Source organism: Drosophila obscura, unplaced genomic scaffold, assembly GCF_018151105.1.
Source record: "Drosophila obscura isolate BZ-5 IFL unplaced genomic scaffold, ASM1815110v1 contig_73, whole genome shotgun sequence".
NCBI classification, from domain to species: Eukaryota; Metazoa; Arthropoda; class Insecta; order Diptera; family Drosophilidae; genus Drosophila; species Drosophila obscura.
The window spans coordinates 7,526,435-7,548,122 of record NW_024542865.1 but is presented as its reverse complement, the minus strand read 5'-3'; the positions used below and the strand labels follow the sequence as shown (position 1 = coordinate 7,548,122).

Here is a 21,688-nt window from a genome sequence, read left to right as displayed (position 1 = left end):
GAAAAAGTCATTTTGGGCCACAGCCTAAATTTCGTGTTGACTAGTGCTATCAGGCAAGGTCGGGAAACTATACGGTGCCAACTGGGTCGAATATGGGCACATGGGAAGGGTTAGGCGTGGTCCTATTCGTCCGAAAATTGTCACATTTAATATTAATACTAATATTACCAAATGTGCAAATTTTCAAGTCTTTAACTAAGCTCCTAGACTTTGTGCCAAACAAAATCGACTTTGGGACCATTGTGCAGCTTGCAGCTTCCTGCCGTTTTTGTTGTTTTCGTTTATATCCTTTTGTCGATTCTCATCTCTATACCAGTCTGCCAGTCCTTGCCGCTGCCACCTGAAAGTGCCGGCTCAAGTGTGTCTGTCTGTCTGTCTGTCTGTCTGTCCCTTGACTGGGCCACCTTGCGCCAATTAATGTCCCCTACTCGCATCCAACGCTGCTCGCTTTTCCAACTTTGCTTGCTTTCATCGCTTGCTTTCCCCATTTGCGGTGCGACTTTTCAGCTTTAGGCATCGCCTCGCACCAAATGCCAACGATACGTCCATGTCCACGTTCACGCAAATCAAACAGAGCCCCGAGCGAAAGCTACGCGAAATCGAGTCACACTTTTCAGTTGACTTTCAGCTACTGCTACTGCTGCTGCTTCTCCCAGCTCGGTCTCTGTGCCTGGCCACCCCTAAGCCAGCCTTTTACCGTCAACCCAGACAAGTCTGCTATATTTTGGTGAGTAGGTCACTACACACTACACAAAATTTGCTTGAGGACTTGCCCACCTCAAGAATGGCCCCATTTAGTAAGCAAGTACCCGGGATAACTCCGACAAATGCCGAGCAATTAATGTACATATATTTTTGCTTACATATGTATATGATCTCACAAATAATCTCACATTGATTAGCCCGTACTGGGTGCTGCAACCTACACCGAGAACTTTCAGTCGACGGGCGTCAGGCATCAGGCATCAGGGTGCGGAAACATCCAAGCTGCCTGCATACATATCTGATGAACATGCACAAATAATTCGAAACGCATTCACAAGTTTGCAAGCGCGTCCCTGTCCCTGTCCCTGTCCCTGACTGTTTCTGCCTGTTTCTGCCAGCCCCACATCCCAACATTCTTGGCAGTGCATTCCGGATCAGGATTTGTGCCTTGATGGAATGGTTAATCGAGCGTGCTAGGCTGCCAAAATGTAAATGGATTTCCATTTGATAGCTTCTTCAAGTTGCTTAGCAGCTTCGGGTTGCTCGGACACCAGCCTGGAGCCTGCAGCCTGAAGCCTGGAGCTGCTCACTGGATGAACTAACAAAAGACAAAAACTTCTACGGCAAGGTTGAAAATTAGTCAAAATAATTGCAATAAAAATATGAACGAAAGGTACATAACTACTGCACGGGCACACATTGTTGTTTCAATTAAATATACTCGTGGAAAAAGTTTTCTGACTGTGGAAATTGGTTTTGCCAGCCATAGATACATTTTCTTATTTCCTGCTGCTTCATCCAACTTGATTTGATTTTTCTTGCAGTTGAACAGCAACAAAGCCGTATCGTACCTGTGGCAGCTATGGTCTGGTCTTCCCTCCCTGCCCCATTGTCTCATACGAGAGAAGCGGCCCCAGGCCTCAGGCCTTTACCCTTCACCTTGGAGATGGGCGTGAAAGTAGTGGCAATCGGGCTCTGGTTCTGGCTCTGAATCCTACGGCCACTAATTTCCAGATCTCAACTGTGCTGCTGCCGTCCTGCCAGTTCGTTTCGGCCAACGCTTTGACTCCGTGTTTGTGTTTTGGTCTTGTTCTTGCCGTGGCATTGTTCTTGGCTCTTGCCCCTTGGCGGTGGTGATTACTCATTACTCAATCTGGTTGCTTAATGCTTTAATTACATTTGTTTTCTGAATTAAATCCAACACGTTGTCCGTAATGCCACGTAACTGGCGGTGGAGGCAAGGTGGAGGGACCCTGAGCTCGTACAGTGGGCAAAACAGCCAATTTAGCTCATACATATTAATTATATTCACCATATATAATTACATATAATATTTTCGAATACAAAAAGGAACTCAAACTCCTACTCGTAGGAGAGATGAGGTATATTTTTGACTTTGGACGATATTTATTTACATAGAATTGGCCATTGGCACACACTGTGTGTGGCGAGGGTGGCGAGGGCGCCAATTTGCCGTTCATTGAACCGCTGGCCGCTCCGAAAGTATGCTTTGAGAACGCTTGCCTGACACGCAGGTGCTGCTGCTTGCTGCTTTCGGCTTGCTGCTTTATTTTTCTCTCTGATTTGCTTTTTGTGAGTTTTGCTCTTTGCTTATTCCCCCCCTGCTGTCTGCTGCTGAAAAGCGAGCAACAATTGGAAAGCAAATCTATTGGCAACCCGTCAACAATTGCGTGTTGATGCAGGATCTCTTCCTCCCGCCCACATCTCCACCACTGCCACTAGTCCTGTCCTCTTCCCTTTGACATATTTCACGCAGGCTTTGTTATTGCCACCACCAAAGCCAGAGGGCGCTGGGCCTGGCAGAAGCGAGGCTGCGAGGCTGCGAGCCAGTGAACGGAAATACCACAGGCACAGTGGGACGAGCGGCCCAGATGGACTCGTCCGTGCGACTCATTCCCTCCTGCCACAGCCACGGACCAGTGTGCAGTCGCTCGCCGCCGCCAGCGCAACTTCATTGCCTTTGAGGCGCGTCGCATAGTCGGGTCTCAGCCGACAAAAAAAGGTAAAAGGTAAAGGGCAAAAGTCGAAATATTAATCTAGCAAAGGCCCCACTGCGCGTTGCTTTGACTTTGTTCAGGTGCATCGCACAGTGGGGCCCTCAGCCAAAAAGAGCCAACAAAAGCGGAAATATTAATTTCGAAAGCTGGCTGGCGGAGGCCGCACTGTGCTCCACTCTGTGACTGCGTGGGCGCACTCCGAGATTTATTCAATTTAATTTGGGAATTGGCGTCAATGCGCGGCTCGGGTGCTTATGGTGGGTTCTGGTTCTGGCTCTGGCTCTGGCTATGGTTTGGGTGGCTTGGTGTCAGTGATTAAAAATTGATTACAAAGTTCATTGACACGAGTTGCTTCCGCTGTAGGAAGCCACTCAGCGAAAATCAAGCGAAAATCAAGCGAAAATCAAGCGAAAATCAAGCAACCTGACATCTACCTCCAATTGATTGATGGCTAGGCAGATAACATGATTGTTTCCGGTGTTCCGATAGCCGGGACAGCTGCTCGCAACAAAGCGTAATGTATTATTGCCCTGACAAATTATTTCATATCAAAAAAATATTAAAAATCAATGGCACTTGTCTGAAGAGACGATTTATTTAGTTAATCTGGCTAATCTGGTTAGTCTGGCTAATCTGGTTAGTCTGGGGAACTGGCCAATCAATAAACTATGATTGGGATGATTTAGAGCGTCCTCTCTGCCTGTGGCCTATCACTCATACGCCCTGAGTGCCCGGTCAGGAACAGATGTTCGTCCCGTGCCAGCTCCTTGCTGGCGCAGTGCAAACCGAAACCAGAACAGTAACTGACACTGAATCACAATCCGTGGAAAATGGCAAGCGCTGCGAGCAGAAAGGGCCATAAAACTGGGGCTGGACAGTGGCTTATTATCGTACCCTCCGAACGCCGTGGGGCAGGGTAGATTGGTTTCGCATGGAGGATGTTTTCGTAAAGGAATAGATTAAAGAATAGAAGATATATCTGAGGCACTGTCTGGCTAGGCACTGTCTGGCTTTATTCTATTATACCCAAGCCCCATCCTTCTGGCACTGAATTTAGTATCGAGAGCTAAAGGCAGGTCAGGTCCAGGCATAGCTCGCCTGTTTTTTATATTTGTATATCCAGTACAAATCTATGTGCTCCCTCCTAGCATGAGCAATGAAGCTATATTGCTTGGTGTACTTACCGTTGTGCCTGTGGGACGATAAATATCCAAAATAATTGCCGTAGAGGAGGTGGGAGGAGGAAGCCCACGGAACTCCACGGAGCACTAATAACCAACCCCGCGAACGGAACTGCCAGCGAGCAGTGAAGACCCGGGAATAATTTGACCTAGTTTAGCGGCTTATGGAGTAATTCATTATGTATATGGTTTGCCATTGTCACTTAATTTAAGTGGGGTTACGGCTACCAGCCCCATAGTTAGGAGCCACTGCTGCAGCGCCCGCCCCCCTATTGCTGGCAGCCACATTGGGTGACACTCTTGGCGTTGCGGGCAATTTGTTTACAAACTAATTGACCATGTCTCGGATTCGGTATCAGATGGGAATTGTAATCTGAATCGATCAAGCGTCTAAGCGAATCGACTGGGGAAAGCCCACATATTTTCTTGCCAGCCCTTCCCTCTCCCAACCTCCCAACCTCTGTCCGTTTTTCTACTACCGCCCTGCTACCCCCCTGCTACCGCCCTGCTACTCCTGTGGTTGGCAGCTGCTTTTCATTTCCTTTCTTTACGTGTTTTGTACTTAAGTGAAATTGTTTATTTGCGTTATTTTTATGGGCTTCTTTTGTCGTTGACAGCAATTTCCCAGCCCTGTGGCAAGGGAAATTCAATGGCAGTAATGGCACTGGAAGAGTCTATTAGGGTCTCCGGGGATGGGCTGAAATTAAGAGTCAGAGGGTCAGGGTCAGGCCTGCAGCTTAACCCTCGGATAAATGGCATGATCTATTCTTAACCGGCCTTCAGTCCAATTCGCATAGCATCACAGCGAATTAACCTTGTTGCCCCTAATCAAAATGCATTGGGGCACTCGCACTGGCTTCGATGCCAGCAGATAAATCAGTTTTCGCCAACTTATGGCTGAGAAAATAGTTGCGCCCATCCCTTTACCAGGATGTAGGGTGAGGGTGAGGGTGAGGGTGCGGGTGAAGGCAGGTGTATGAGCCACAGGAGGCACGAACCTGTCTGCTGATGGTCAGCAGCCATGTCTGGCCTTCTGCCTTACGGCTCACTGTACGTGCGTGACAAGACGTTGACTAACTTGTAAATTTCCTAGTGCTCCTTCTTCCTTTTTCCTCTCTCATCCCACATCCCACATCCCCCATCCCCCATCCTTCTTCCCTTTTTCTTTTTGTGTATTCCGTGTATTGATGGCACGCACTCTCATTCGCACACACACACACACACACACACACACACTCCCGTAGATGCACACATGGACGGAAGAAGAGCCAGAAATAATAGACCAAATTCATGTCGCCTCAGACAACAGAGAACACCAACACCACTGAGCTGTGGTAGACTCTGGTGTGCTGTTGTTGTTGTGCATAAGGAGGCGAGGGGGGTCAGGAGTCAGTTGCCAGGAACCATCCGCCATGCCCAGCCAGGGCCAACCCACCGCGTAAAGTATTCATCAAACGCCAATCCTAATTGACCCAATTTTGTCTCGCTTTTCGGCTTTATATTCGTACTCAGTCGAAACTCAACTGAAACTCATTCACGCGAAAGCTTCACTTGCCACTTGCCACTTGGCAGTTGGCATCTGCCATGAGCCATGAGCCATGAGCCTTGAGTTATATTTGTATTTGAATGCCCTTTTGGAGCGAAGGGAATGTTCATAGGCAGTGCCACTATGGGGCCATTGCTAGTGGCACGAACGATAGGGTGGAGCAGCAGAAATAGACTCTTGGCAGATCCTTGGCAGGATACCCCTCCACAGTTGCTGTCTCTCGTTGCAACTGAATTATTAATTGTTGTTGTTTTCGTGTTGCTAATTCCCACCTGACGGCTGAGAATATTTTGTAGGTTAATAAGTTCAACTTATTCGTTATTGTTTTTCCATTTGACTTCTCTCGGCAAACCCCTTGGATGGAAAATACATTTCAAGGACACCCAGCCCCACCCAGGCCCGCCCTGGGAAAGGCCCAAAGGTAAACTGGCAGAGGGGACTCCCTTTCATTCCATTTACCCCGTTTGGACACAAACCAAATCAATGGCTAAACCCAAAACCCATTGAATTACGACCACTACGACGATACGGAAGTGACTCTGGTGTGGGCGGGGGCTTCATTTATTTACGAATGGTGGGCAGAGCTATAGTAGAACAGTAGCAGATGTGGGGGGAGCGTCGCAGCTAATTGGCCAAACAGTTTGGCGCCAAAATGGGCAAAATACAATGCAAATTTATGCATAATTGATATAAGTCCAACGCAAAAAAAAAAAACAAAGCAACAGCCCCCCTACCCTGAAACACTCTGCCAGTATTTAAATCCACCAACTCATCCACCACCCACCCCGGGAGTTGCCAAAAGCAAAAGTAATTGTAGACTCTAAAAAGTAACCATGTAATACCTGAGCATATTTAGTCCGTGAAGGATAAATGTATATAAAATGAGCAGTGAAAAGTTGGTGTTGGCATGCCAATGCATTCCAGCCAGCCAAGTCCACTCACTCACCCTTCGACCACACTACCAAAAGCGGACTTTAAAGGCGAGTGCCATGCCATGCCATACTCCCATCCCCAATCCCATTCCCATCCCTGCTTCCAGCGAGGTAAACGAAAGCTTGCTTATGCATCAATTTTTGATTAATTTTGCATTGTTCTGAACAGCAGAAAGATGTTTGTGGGTGTGCTCAGAGTGCTCAGAGACACAGGCCATCGATGGCACTCAGTTAGGAAAGCATCAGAAACCAATGACCCCCAACTCCTGGCCTACTGGCATAGGAATCAAAAATCCATTGAATATCTCCCTGTGCTCCCTGTGCTCCCTGTGCTCCCTGTGCTCAAGTAATGGCATAATATAATGTGGACAAACTGGCGTCATGCAGGTGCATTCCAATCCAATCCAACCCAACAGGACTCACAGGGAAGACTGCTTAAACGTCTAAACAAAATCAGAAGGAGCAGCAACAGAAACAGGAAAATATTCCTGCTTAGCTGATTTATTTTTCTCGCTGTGCAATACTCGGACCGTATCAAATTAGGGCGATGAAACTTAAATTTCCCTTTTTCCCCTATACTTATATACATATATATTTTTGGTTTGTGTCACTCTGGAAATATTTACTGAAGACTTTGGCATTGGTCGAGTCCTGCACCCACGTACCAGGGTCAAAGGCTTCTCGATAAAAGAGTGTTAGGGCGGTCCGGGGGAGGTCCGGGGGAGGTCTAAGGGGCAGCTCGGGAAAAGTGGCTGGGGCTAGACCTCAGGAGGCGGCGGCGCTTTACCCATTTGTGGGAGCTGTGTGCACATTTCTATTCATTTCCATTGCACTCATTCACGAAGTAAGCAAAATTAAAGTACGTGACCCTTTTGCGATGCGATGCAATTTTTATGGATGGGCCATGGGATGGGCCACGGGATGGGGCACGGCACGGCATGGGATGGGATGGGATTTGGTTTGGGGTATTTTATAAGGGGAGCTGCAGAAAAATACATCGGAAAATACATCCTTCTGTCCTAAAGATGGACATGGACATGGATATGGGTCAGGTATGCTGGCCAAGATCAACATCATGACGAGGACCAGGACCAGGACCAGGACCAGGACTAGGACTAGGACTAGGACCAGGATGAGGACGAGAAAAAGCTGACCTCGGGCATTGCATTATATTTCTATGAAATATTCATTAACTCGATATTCATTAGGATGCCGCCGCCTCGTTAGGGTTAATGGCGCCAGTGGTGGCCCCACCACTGCACTGTCTCTACTATTCTGCACCCTCCGACACCCCAAACCCCACCCCATCCCACCTCCCCCAAGTCGCTTTCCATCGTTTGCCCATTGCTGTAATTATAGTGAGCAAAGGGCAGGCCCAGAGACGGAGACGGAGACGGACACGGATACGGATACGGAGACTGCGACCCAAAGGGGAGAAGTTGCATGGTACCGTACCCCGCTATGTAGGTCAAGCATCCATGCTCCTGAATCTAGTTCTGGATGTGGCTCTGTCTCTGGCTCTGTCTCTAGCTCTGGTCCTGCCTCCGGCTCTGGTGGGTCTCCAGTTCGGTTAAGGGGTTAAGTCTCTGGTTGCTGCTTCACGATATCCTTCCTGCAGCTGCGTGCTTTGCATGGCTGCCAACATCCACTGCTACTCGCACAGATCCAGCCATAGAGCCCCACAGACCCACAGTAACTCCTTCTGCTCAGTCTACTCCAATCTGACTGGGCGCTAATCCACTTTAAACAAGCATACATCACACTTATACTTATACTACAAACAGAGACAGAACGCAGTAGAGAGAGAGCGAGAGAGTGAGAGTTGGAGACTGCAGTCCGTGTGGAAGGTTAATAGGTTGTGGACTGTGGACTGTGGGCTGCCTGGCTGGCTGGCTGGCTGGCTGCCCCGGATTGAGGGATGGCGCACCGCTCCCAGACCCTGAACAGACAAGCTACAAATATAAGAGATACAATTATGCACAAATACGAGTACGAGTGGAAACATATATGGAAGATATGGATATGGAATTGGAGATGCAGATATCGCTGATTTGAGCTCGGAGAAATTCTGGAGCCTCTTCGAATTTTCTCAATGGTCGTGCAGTGGGCTAAAATCTATCCATGTATCGGAATCAGCGCTTGGAACTTGGGCACTGTGAAAGGAATAGTAGCCGCTGATGGCTTCGCTGTTGCATGTTGCTATCATTTTTGGTTCTCTGTGGAGTAATAGAGTTTTCAATGTCCCAATACTGTTCCTATTCCTATTTCCTATTGCTATTGCTATTCTAAAAATATTTTAACAAATTGCTTGGGTCTCTTGTTCGTCTTTCCAATGCTCTTGTTTTGGTGTTAATAAGCTTGCCTGTGGTGCCTGGATTTTCTTTCAATGTATGCGTTGTGTACAAAAATGCTTAACCTTTAACCTTAGAGAGTTTGCTGGCACCATCAGCCCGCGCGACCTTGCATGGAATCAAAAATGCTGCCAAAGCTCGCATTGATCCATAACTTGGTTGGTTGGCTGGCTGGCTGGCTGGCTGGCTATATCCTGCTGGCTCCAATCCCCACTCTCACCCGCTAAATCTGCCCTTCTCCCTTTCAGTTTTCCCTCCCTCTCTAGCTTTCTCTATCCATATGCAAACATTAACAGAATATACAACAACAGCAACTAACACAACACACCATTCAGAAATATTAAAGAAAAGAGCTGAGGCCTTTGATACCCTCCCTTCTCGGATCGGCTGTTCCCGGTGATGTCCATCGCCCATCGTGAAGAATGGATCCCCATTTTTGGGGATGCATGTAGCAAAGTAAAATACTTGGGAGCCGGAACACCATTTACTCTTTAAATTGGAAGCTGGAAGTTGGAGTATGCTTAGAGCCCACCTCTCTCAGTTACAAGTAGCTGCTCACAGTCGTTGGACCCTCTGGCAGTGGTATGTCTAGTAGGTAGTAGGTATACCAACGACAACTTTCGAGTGTTGGTCTCGTGTTGACTTTTCTGAAAGGTGTGACAATATTTACAATGTCTTGTTAATTGAATTTAATGCGTCTCCTTTCTCTCTGTGTGTGTGTGTGTGTGTGTGTGTAGGTGTCCTTTTTGGTGTGTGTGTGTTTTTTTTTATTTTCTCCTACCCATGCCCACACGGCTCATCCTTGCCAAGTGAGCCAAAGTGAATGACTTCCTCTCTAAAAACCTTCACATCAATCCCGGACTCCGGCGGTATGTCGCGAGATATTGCCTCACCGGAGGGAGAAGCACGTAGGCACCGTCCCGTCCCGTCCCGTCTATCTTTAGCGACGCAGTTTTCAAGTCATATTGTGGCCACTTTTCAGCTGATTGTCCCAGATTTGCCGTTGCGACCTGCCGATCTTGCTGGAATCTTTGACATTCCAAGCAACAATGCTCCGCGTCTTCGACGACGGCGACGCCCGTGCAGAGCACACTAAAGGGGCAGGCAGGCTCCAAAGCATCCATGTCCATGGCTACGGCTCAGCCAATTCTGCTGCTGGTCTGGTACTAGCGCCTATGGATCCATCGACCTTTGGCTGCCATTGTTATAATTATCCCACGAGCCTTGCCATTGCAGCACTTATTCTGCGTTGCCTTGCGGCTTCTACTGCCAACAGATGGATTTGTGTGCGAGTGTGCATGATGAAATTATACGTATTATGTGCATATGTATATTATGTGCGCATAATTGCATCATGTATATTCGTCTGTGTGTGTGTGTGTCTCATTTCTCCAATTTTTTGTTGTTTGTTTTTCGAGTGTTTTTGAATTGAAATTATTATTACATATTATTAATATTCAGACGGCACAAAATCTAAATTAAAAAAAATTATTATCGGTAATAAAATTTAGACGGCATGTTAATTCACATTACTACTCGTATCATTAATATTCATAATTTTAAATGTGACTCGACGCATCATGTGCAGTTGATTAAACATTACACTCCACTTCTCGCTCCACAGGATCCTCGCTGCTGTGCCCGGGCCCAACCACGACCACCCACTCGCCCGGGCACAGCTCCGCAACGGTGTCCCTGGTACCATTTTCAAGCTTAGCTTAGGTCAGGTCATTGATAAGAAATTTTAGCCCGCGAAATGGTGCCGATGCTTTTCCTGACAGCTTGAAACAAGTTGAAACAAAATTGAAACAAGTTGAAACAAATTGAAACGTTACACAAGTTTCACGGCGGCGAGCTTCTGTATCGTTACATCGAATTCCCAGTATTATGACATTTAATAGGCGCCAGTAGGCGCCAGTTGCGCTAAAAACTGAAATGCATAGTTCCAAAAGAAACCGTCTACGGCGCTTTAACATTATCAACTATACATTTCAGCTTTTGTCAGCAACATTTGGCGCGAAGTTCAAATATGATAAAGCTTATATTATATTTACATTATGATTATATTTACACCTAGATCTTTTTACTTTAAATTTAATGAGTGCAAGCATAAAACAACATTACAAAATTAAGAGCACTTCCAAATTTCTGAAAAAATATATGTAGTAATTTTATAAAGGTTCTGCTGAAGCATAGCCAGGGGCTTATGAAAACCCATATTTTCCCTAGCTGTATGCTCAGAGTTAAGCTGTAATGCCCGATTAATAGCTGCATTAATTAACAATTCCGATTATTGCTCTTTAAACATAATAAAATTATTCCAGAAAATGTAAGCCCACCACTTAAACTTGGTAAATTGGCGTAGCCCTGACAAGCAGAAACTACATATGTATGTATGTATATTCAATATTGAACAAAGGATCCGATGTTACAATAATTTTGACCAGGTTCAGCTCGAACTCTTCATCGAATAGCTCAGGGCATAAATAATTCAGCAAACGGAGATTGGCGATTGGCGATTGGCGCCACTGGGCGCTGATAAGATGTGCGATACGGATAAGGAATACGATTAGCGGATGTTCTGCTTCCGCGGTGGAGTGGAAACGGAAACGGAAAAGCATTTCCTGGCATACATAGTACCACCTGAAGTGCGATGGTCCTCAAACGGAAGATGGCCACCGGCACTTCAATCGCAGAGAGCGCAATTTATTGAGGTTAAAAGCGGTCACCAGCCACTGGACGACGTCGAGCATTATCAGACGTATCGTTGATAAGCTGATGGGGTGGGGGGGGGCACGCGTACGGCGTACCAAAAAAATACGTGGTAAAAACAGACCACACCTCAAATAGCATCAAATAGTGAAGCTTCAAACCCAAACAAAACCGAAATGAAATGAAATGAAATGAATAATAATACTTAATAGTCGTTCATGTCTTTGCTCAGTTTATTTCACAGAGATTTTTGTGGCGTTTCGGTTACAACTAGGGATACGAATACGGTGGCAAGATGCACATCCTACGCTTGATTCTTATTTTCATTTACAAGATTTATTCATCATTCACTAAAAACTATTCAAAAAAATTACTTAAAATAAATCACAGTAGATTTAAGCATTTTTTTGTTTGTTGTTGGTTTTCTTTGTTGCTGTGGGGGTGGGGGGGGGGGGTGGGCGTGGCGAGGGAGCACTCGTGGCTCACAAATAAATAAAAATATAAATATAAATAGCAATATAATAAATAAATAAATAAATAAATTATTAAAAATAGTAAAAAAAAAAAAATATACGAATGGTGCTAAGGAATTAACTCCAAATGGGAAATAAATAGTGTGACGATGGGAAGGCAATGGCAATGGGAATGGCAATGGCGAAGTGGAATGGAATGGAATAATACTAGGAATACGAGTTTAGGAAGTTCGTGGCATGGATTTTGCACAATAAATAAATAAGTTATAATAAATACTAAGTAAAATTCTAAAATGGCATTCGACAAAATTCTCTTTTCTCTTTTCTCTCCCTTTCTCATTCTTTTTCTATGCATAGCTAGCGACTTATAACTCTATCTCTATCTCTATCTCTTTCTCTTTCTCATTCTCATTATCTTTCTCTTTCGGTTTGTGTGTCTCTCTTTGTGTGTGTTTTGGCTTGGCTTGGCTTGGCTTGGAAGCGGCTTGGAATGCTGCAGCTGGAACAACTGGAAGGAGGTACTGGTACTACGAACTACAGACTACAGACTGTGCACAGCATTCGCTTGGCTCTAATACTGGAGGAGGCGCACAGGGCGGGGCTGGGGCTGGGGCTAGTGATGGGACTGGGACTGAAGCTGGAGCTGGATTAAGTGTGACTAGGACTCAGCATTCCACCGACCCACTGGCGCCGCAGTCGGATCCGTTGGCCATGGCCGCATTGGAGAGGCCTATCTCGATGCTCTCCGAGCCGGAATGCCCCAGGGAGCCTGCTCCCTGTCCGGTTGCGACACCCGCTGCCGCTGGCACTGCCACAGCTCCCACCTGTTGGCGACGCTCCTGGCTGTTGCGGTGCTGCTTTCGCAGAGCGCGGCGCAGTGTCTTCCACACGTTGTCCAAATACTGGATGTAGAGCTCCTTGGTGACCTTGAGGTCGCGCTCATCCGCCTCCTGGCTACCGTCGGCCGGCGTATGGAACCGCAGCCGCTCCAGCATCGCCGCCCGGCTGACGCGGCTTAGCTTCGCCCCGTTGCTGTTCGGGTAGGAGGCGTTGATGGTCGTCTCGATCTCGCAGAGCATGCTCCGCGCGCTGACCAGCAGATCGTGCAGCTCGTGGGTGACGGCGTTCAGGTTCTGCTGATGCTCCTTGCGGTACTTGTACTGCGCCCGTCCCAGGTACGAGAAGCTACCCACGAAGGTCTGCATGTTGCGGTACCAGGTCTTCAGCTTCACCTGTGGATCAGATCGGTAGGGTGGGGTGGGGCGTTAGTTTCATTCGAGCCAAAGAAGGAAGGACATGCAAATCAGGCTGCCAGCAGCCAGCAGCCAGCAAATGCATTGAGAGAGCGGTGCAATGAGCGACAGGGAAACTGGTCTCAGCCGCCCAGGGCGGAGCCGGTCCGCACTCATCACTTGCGGAACACCGAACACCGAACATCGAACACCGAACACCGATCGCCCATCGCTCATCGCTCATCGCTCGTCGCTCGTCACACGATCGGGGGGCACTCGATCCACTTAACTTACCGCATTTGTGGGCCGCGTCATGTTTGGCAGGAACTTGTACTCGCGCTGCCAGTGCTGGTAGTTGCCGTACTCCAGTTTGGCGCTGCTGCGGATGAATTGGAACTCGCTCATGGTGATGTTCCGCAAGGCGACCAGGTGCTGCAAAGGGAAGAGCAACGCAAACAGGCGGCGATCAGTAACAGTAACAGAAATGGCAATGCATAAGAAGGATGCGGATGGGGATGAGGGATGAGGATGAGGTCGTGGGCCCATCCTTATGGCTATGCCTTACCTTTCTCTTGATTACGCGTCCCTGGCTGGAGCTGTCCGCATCAGCGGGCAGGCTCTCGTCCGGCTGGTAGACCCCACCGCAGGGATTCTCCCACTCGGGCGCCTGTGGGGTGCTGGAGAAGAGGCGCAGGTTGTGGCTGCGCGCGTGTCGGGTGCGTTGACGGCGCAGCTCCCGGCGTGCGGCCCTCATGGCCACTTGGGCGATCTCCTCGTAGCTGCTCTCGCTCAGGCTCACATCACTGTCGTAGCTGCCCTCGCCGAAGCTGTCCTCCAGTCCGTGGAAGGGGTTCACATTCCACGCGGACAGCCTATCCGCCGCTGAAGATGCGGCGGACGATGCGGAGGACGATGACGATGACGAGCTGATGGAGGCGGCCGCTGAACGGGCTGAGCCGGAGGCATCTTCGTCATAGGCATAGTCGAGCGCCACCTGGTCGTGCAGGTGGCGGGCCTGTGGAAGCGGCATTAGAGCAGCCAGGGTCATGATCACGAGCAGAAGGCGCCTGCTGCTGCTGCAGTTGCAGTTGCAGTTCCACCTGCAGTTGTGTGACCTGCTGCCGCTTTGGCTATGTGGGAAAATGTTTGCTGCAAGGCAAGGCCAGAGAGGAGACTGATTAGAGCGGGTTGTGAAATTAGGCGGTCGCAATCAGGTTCGTACCGTTTAAGGCAAAGGCTGGCATTGGCAACATGGTCTGCTGTCTGCTGTCTGCACGATTAACACTAACGAATATCACAAATATCACTACAAATCCCGGTCGAGTGCAAGATCGATGCGAGCTCTCTCTCTCTGACTTCTACTCTACTCGGCGGCGGCTGCTGACTAAATGACGGCCGCTGCAGCGCCGCTGGAAGATTTGAAGCCGCCGACGCCGCCGCCGCCGCCGCCAGCCACTCACAACTCATCAGACATCGCGTCGCAGCGTACTCACGCACTCACTACTCCCATCACACTCACACTCACACTTACGCTCACTGAGAGAGTGAGTGTGAGTGCAATTACAGCCTCTGCTGTCTCTCCTGCCTCTGCTGCCTCTGCTGCCTCAGTCACAGTGCGATCTACAGGCCGAAGAGAGAGAGCAAAGCCAAGCCAAGCCAAGCCGAGCCGAGCCGAGACACAGCGTGTTGGTTTAGGCCCGAAAGCGAGCAAATACTTGCCAAGATTGAGTAATTTTTTGTTTTGTTTGAAACGGTTTTCTGAGCGTTTGTCATGTGCTCGCTCTCTCTGTGTCTCTCACTCCCACTGCTCTCCCGTTTCGGCAGAATTTCACAAGAGATTCGGATTACTCATAGTATTTTGGGTTTTTTATGCGTTGCCAGACGTGGCCCAGACTCGCGAGCAACAGTCGCAGTCGCAGCCGCAGCCCAACGATGACGTAGTCAGAGCCCCACATACCCATTTCTCGCCCCTGCGGCAAATCGTCATCGATGGAGCGTCCGCTCCGCTCCGCTCGATTTTAAATTATTCGTATTTCGTACTGGCCTGGCCCGCTCTCGGCCTTTTTCGCTGTTGCTGCTGGCTGCTGGCTGTTGCTGCTGGCTGTTGCTGTTGCTGTCGCTTTTTCGCCGCCTCGCTCTGCTCTGCTCTGGCCCCTAGGCACTCTACGCCGGCTGTTGCCGTAGGTCAGCGACTTGATAACGCCAACGCCAACGCCAACGCCAAAGCCCGCAGATGGCTGGGTTGACTTGACGCTACAAGGGGCGACGTCGACTGCGATAAGGCACGTGCTGGTGCTGTTGCTGTTACTGTTGCTGTTACTGTTGCTGTTGCTGGTGCTGCTGCCCGCCCCATAGCACCCCCCCAGCTGTTGGCTGGGGCTTTAAATCTTGCGATCACCTGGCCGGACCAAGGCCATAATTGGCCCGGTAATCGAGGGCGAAGGAAAGTTCTGGTTGGATGAGTGCCCCGAAATGCCCGAATGATGATTAATCGAACACCTTCCACCTTTATACGGCTGGTAGTAAACCGTTTTACGGCCTCTGCGATCAATCGAAAGCGAATCCGATCTCCATTCGGCCCTTTATTGGCCCACTGCGATGTCTTCACAATCGTAATAGTGTCTGGCATATCAGAGCATTATTGCACGAGAGCATGAGAGCACGGAGCATGAGAGCACGGAGCACGAGAGCATGAGAGCACGGAGGCTCGATAGCGGTACCAAAGCTCCTCGCAAACCAGAGCGAAGTGCACGGAACGAAGGACGGATTTGGATTTGGATTGAAGTCAGAATCTGAATCTAAATCTGATCTCTGCCTGGGAAACTATTTCCAAAGCAAACCCTGCTATCTATCTGATATCTCTTCGACTGCTTTCAGAGGCGCGATTATGAACTGTTCGACTCGGCCGAGCTTCGCTTCGGGCCTCGCATCGATCTGGCGGGTATTCACACCAGAAAAGGCAAAGGCAAAGGCAAAAGGCAAACGGCAGTAACAGAATCACAGGCAAAAACAGTGGCAAAGAGAGAGAGAGTCAGAGAGAGAGAGGCAGAGCGAGAGAGAGTGCTGCGCTCCCAGAGGAAAAGACACTGTGTATTAATCATGGGGAAACGACGCTTCACGAGCAATGATCTTTTTTTAAACAATTGCGAAACGCGATGGAAGTAAGTTATCTTTTGGGAAGACAGTGATCTAATTGCGGGGCCCAGCGATAGGAATATCCCGAGAACCTTTGGACTCGCACCCCCGCTACCCTACTGCTGCTGCTGCTGCGTACTTACTTTGATGGCACATGTTGCCGGTCGCCGCCGGATCACTTTCTATTTTGATTTTGGCACACTCCATTTGGCTTATATGTATGTGTGTGTGTGTAGATATTTGTAGATATTATTTGTAGGTATTTATGTAGTTAGGAGTACTGTATTTTGATTATGGCTGAATACTGTGGTTAATATTTAATATAATACTGCACGTCGGCTATGCACGCACTGCACCGACAACTTGGATCCCTTGGATCAAATAAACTTCGATTCGGATTCGGATTCGGATTCGATCTTAGTGAAGTTCTTTGGCACTTTGTTCAGTATACGGAGCCACAGGCTGGGACAATTAGCATTGGCGTGTGTCTAAGCGAAACTGATTCATGGTCTCGGGCCGTCGCATAATTTTATATTTATACGAAAATCGGTCGTCCGACTGCGTGTGAGGCAGTCCCAGGCCGAGACGCCGCAGTCGCTGTCGCAGTCGCCGTCGCAGTCGCAGCGTTCGATAGTTCCCGATGTGTGTCTCTAACGTTTAGAGCCTGCTATCTCCTCGACAGCGCAGTCCGCAGTCCGCAGTCCGCAGCTCGCAGCTCGCAGCTCGCAGTTTCGCAGTCAGCAGCAGTCGTCGCCGACGTCAATGCGAAGTGCCGTCGTGCGAAAGAATCGGAATCGGAGTCAGAAGTGCGCGCCACGCTTATAATTATTATTGGATTTGATTCGATGATTGCCCCAGCCCCAGCCCCAGACCCATCCCCACGCTCCATGCCCCATGGCCCATGCCCCCCAGCAGCAGCAGCCCCCAAAACACAAACCCTCACCCCCCCATCGCATTTATTTATTCAATATATTTACCCATGATATTTATTTTTCATCAATTGCGTATGAAGTGGTGGGAGGGAGGGTGGTAGGGAGGCTCAGCTCAGCTCTGCCGTTGGCTAAGGTCCGTTAGGTCCCATACCCTCCCGTACACCTCCACCCTTCTCCATTCATAATGCGACAGGGGATTTTTCCTCAACGAACACACACACACACATGTACGGGCAGGGGTACGGGCAGGGGCAGGGGCACGGGCAGGGGTACATGTGTCTCATTATGTACACCTTCACTTTGTTGTCTGCCATGGAGGTTTTTGTTTGCGTCACTTGATGGTGCCCCATTTCACAGTACCCCAGTCCACAGCTCCGCCGGCAGCCTCAACGCGCACTGGGCAGCGGCAGGGTGGCCGTGGCCGTGGCCGTGGGCGTGGCATGGCAGATTTCAGCTTCAATGCGAAATTAATTTCATTAGGGGGGATTTTTTCGACATGGCCGAGAGTGGCCATGGGAAATCAGGGTGGAAACAATGGAGAGATCGATCCCTCCTCCTCCTCCTCCTCCCCCCCCCCCCCCCCCCCCCCCCCCCCCCCCCCCCCCCCCCCCCCCCCCCCCCCCCCCCCCCCCCCCCCCCCCCCCCCCCCCCACCCACTTCGATGATTCTTCTTGCCCCGGCAGCGACAAGCGACGAGTGACGAGGTGATATCAGCGCTTCCACACATAAAATTTCAAGCTCACTTGAAGCCGGTATCGGTATCGGTGGGTCTCGGTATCGGTCTCGGTATCGGTCTCGGTATCGGTCTCGGTCTCGGTCTCGGTCTCAATGCTAAAACCAAGTCGGGGTTGGTACATGGATGGGCTCGGACTTGGGTATACCCGTACTCGTACCCGTACTCGTACTCGTGGACTCTATTCCACAGCCCTATTCGGCTGTGTTCGTTCATGATTTTCCAGACATGTTTGGACAAGCATGCGGACCCATGGCTGAAATGATTGGCGATAGGGGCTTGGGGCTTGGGGATTGGGAAAACACTTCCACACTCAGATTGATAAAAAGATTAAAGTATAAATTATATTTGATTTCATTTCATTACCCTCTGAAATGCTGCTAAAATTATATCATGTGCTGGAACTAAACCTGAAACTAATTGACGCACATTCACATTGACATTCAGATTCAGATTCGGTTGTGTTGCGGTTAGGCTAGGAATCGATGGGGGATGGCCTGTGGAGTGCGATCGCATCGTTAGTTTTATAGCTTAATAGTTTTGGTCGCTAATTGTAATCTTGACCAAGTTGCTGCGTACTTTGATTTCCGATCGATCGCCGTAGAGCGAGACTGCAGCTAGATAATCATGCTCCGCCTCTGCGCCTCTGCGCCTCTGCGGTCGCACCCCAACCGCAAACCCCCAAACCCAAACCCCAAACCCCAAACCCAACCCACGCCCAAGCCAAGGGTCCACTCCAGCTCATGATATCATGATCCCGTAATTGAGGAAAAATGGGTTTTTTGTCTTATCAACGCCTGTTCTCAGGTAAGGTAATGTGATCACCGCTTAAAGCGAGCGCCGAGCGCCGATCGCCGATCTTTGTCCCCTGGGACCAAGGGCAGCGGCGCATTGCCTCAACACCCAAATACTCCGCCACTCATCATCACACATTCTACACCCCCCCCCAACCGCACTCTAACACGTCTCGTCTTGTCTTGTCTTGTCTTGTGGGGGTATGTATATCTTTTAAAGTTTGTGCGTCGATGACACCTCTCTCTCTCTGCTCTCTCAGAAGGGTTGCTAAACGTAGTCCCTAGCTCGCTAGGGATGACGCGTGTCATAGCTGACGCGCTCTTGTCAGATTGCGGCACTGATAAGGCAGCGTAGCCTGGAAAACTTTTGTGCGCCAAAGCCAAAGCTGAAGATATCCCCCCAACCGGTTACCAGGTACCCCGCCCCATCAATCAGTCGAAAATTGGCGAGCGCCTGCGGGGTGCGATCTCTAATTACCATGCACGGCTGATATGCTGATATGCTGCCAAGCTGCGTGCTGGACAAGTTTTGATTCAACGGCAGTTAGCCGTAATTCTGGCCACTTTTCCACTGAACTCTTATCACCGGCGGAGACCTCGCCATGGCTCCGATTGAACTTTGGAGCAGCGTCGGCCAGGGGTATTCACATTGTCTTGGCTGTGCTGTGTTGACTAATGCTTTGCCGTTGAATGAATAAGCACACACCCCACGCCATGCCACCCACCCCCACCATGATACGTCGTCTGTACGTGTGACATGGACATGAGCAGCACAACCAAATGTGTCTTCAAGCCCCAATGGAGCAGGCACTTGGCTAGCTCCTCTTTGAAGCCCACATGACTCACTGGACGACGCGTCGGGTGGGGTGGAGGGTGGGGAGCCATGGAGAAGCAAGAGGTGCGAATCCTCCCTCCTGTTCTATACATAGTGCAAATGTTTGAATGAATGAATATCGCACCCAATTATACACATGACCTAGCTGGCTTCGGCCTAGCTCCATTTCCATTTCCATTTCCATCTCCACCTGGCGCTAAATTTAGCAATTGACATTTGGACGCCGGTCGCCGGTCGCCAATCGCCGGCTGACGTAGGTGTCATGTTCTGTGACGTGCACACGGGACCGGGTCCGTCTCCCCCCCCCCCCCGCCAACAAATGCGAATTTCGCTGTAATTGCCGCTTATTATCATCCAAATCAAACAATCGATAAGTCGCCCGCCCCGGTGACACTTTCGATGCCTGAAAATGCCAGCAAATGCCAGCAAATGCCAGCAAATGCGAGCAAATCGCACGCCTAATGCCCGGCATTATCGCCATTATTAATATAATTCGTTGCTACATAATTGAAATGGTCGCTTATCACTTATGGCTGTTACTGTCTCCGATAGCAGTGTCGCCTGTGGCAAATTAGTATTTGGTGCGCGGGAGTCGTACGCGAACGCCACAGCCACAGCCACAGCCAACGTCAACCCGTAGCCCCGTGACCCATTAGCCGGGTGCCGTACCGCTACGCGAGGATGACTAATTGATAGACCCCTTCGCGGTCGGCTTCGGCTTTGCTTTATCGCGTGCCAGAGAGGCAGCTCGTTCTCAGCGCCCCCGTCCGCGTCCGCGTCCGCGTCGTGTCTCGAATGTGTCAACAAGAGTCGCGTGCGGCGTGCGGCGCTCGTCGCTCGTCGCTTAACGCTTGAGTATGGTATGGCATGGCATGGCATGGTATGTATGTTCCCAGCTCCCGGCTCCCCGTTCCGGCGGATTATTGACACATTGCTGGTTAGCAAATTGACAAAACCACCAGCAGCAATACATGGCAGCAATGGCAGCAATAGCTGAGGGAGGGTGCCACTTAGTCACTGGCTAGACATCGTCGCCACTAATCTCAAGTCAAAGATTCGATGATTCAACACTTGTAAGACAATGCGTTTGTCCAAGGGTCCAAGGGTCCAGTCAGGTGGCAAGAGCCAGCCAATTGGTTTAACTCGTGTACCCGCGCCACTTCCTCCTGGGCACACTCATCGCGTGTGAATTTCACTGCCTCCTGCCACTCGGCAAACTCCATCCGCATCTCCAGCTCCAGCCCCAGCTCCAGCTCCGGCTTTAACTTCAGCCTCGGCACCAGCTTTGGATCTCTTAGACATCGCGAAAACACTTCCGGTTCAAGTTTGGGTCCAGCCAGCCAGCCAGAAAAAAAATAAAATAAAATAAAAACGAAGGCGATGCGATGTGGTGCATCATCGCTGACGAAAATAAACGCCAAATTTGCATAGGCGTTTGCCACGGCCTTCCCCTTGGCCTTGTCCCACGTTTCACACTCCCATTCCCAAGCCCCAAGCCCCAGACCCGAGACCCCCATTTCCACAGAAGAATTGCCGACCAGAGAGCGAGAGCAAGAGCAACAAGAGCAAAGCAGAGCAGAGCAGAGCAAACAACAAGTGTTTGTGTGGGTCAGTTTAGCATCGTTTCGTTTTGGTTTGGGGGCTGGGGGCTGGGGGCTGGGGGCTGGCATCGGCACTGCGTTTCCCATTCCAATTGATGAGCAATTAATGTTTTTGTTTCTGTTTCTGTTTTCGCTTTTTGTGTCATATTTTCGGAAGCTTTTTGGATTTTTTGAGAGTGGGCAACGGCAAACCGGAACGACATTCCAATCGCTTTTGCAGTGCTTCCTGCAGATCGGTTTTGCGGTTCATTTTGCTCTTTTATTTTGATTTATTTTTCTGCTTTCTGCAGAATAATTCAGATTGCTTTAAGCATCTAAGCATCTGCGGATATGCATCTACAGATATGTATGGATATATATGTTTATTTTGCAGCATATTTGGCGTATATTTTGCGTATATTTTGCGTATATTTTGCGAATATTTTGCACTGTATTCTCTTCACTCTAAATCGCTAGCTAGTGTATTTATGCTTCGTCAGTGGCCCATTCTCTTCCTCTTTCCCTCTGT

The 21,688-nt window shown here is 49.4% G+C and overlaps 1 protein-coding gene and 1 long non-coding RNA gene across 2 annotated transcripts; one reads left to right on the top strand and one right to left on the bottom strand.

The window, feature by feature from the left end:
- The first annotated feature begins 550 nt into the window (after positions 1 to 550).
- On the top strand, positions 551 to 11,469 carry LOC111082339. The gene is made up of 3 exons (XR_002608735.2): positions 551 to 727; positions 11,058 to 11,122; positions 11,181 to 11,469. It is a non-coding gene; the product is annotated as an uncharacterized LOC111082339 (long non-coding RNA).
- Positions 11,470 to 12,375: 906 nt separating this feature from the next.
- On the bottom strand, positions 12,376 to 14,216 carry LOC111082287. Its single transcript, XM_022378473.2, has 3 exons — positions 13,716 to 14,216; positions 13,445 to 13,582; positions 12,376 to 13,150 (listed from the first exon to the last, which is right to left on the bottom strand). The coding sequence occupies exons 1-3, from the start codon at positions 14,196 to 14,198 to the stop codon at positions 12,584 to 12,586; spliced, it is 1,188 nt and encodes a 395-aa protein (XP_022234165.2). The 5' UTR covers positions 14,199 to 14,216; the 3' UTR covers positions 12,376 to 12,583.
- Between the last annotated feature and the right edge of the window lie 7,472 nt (positions 14,217 to 21,688).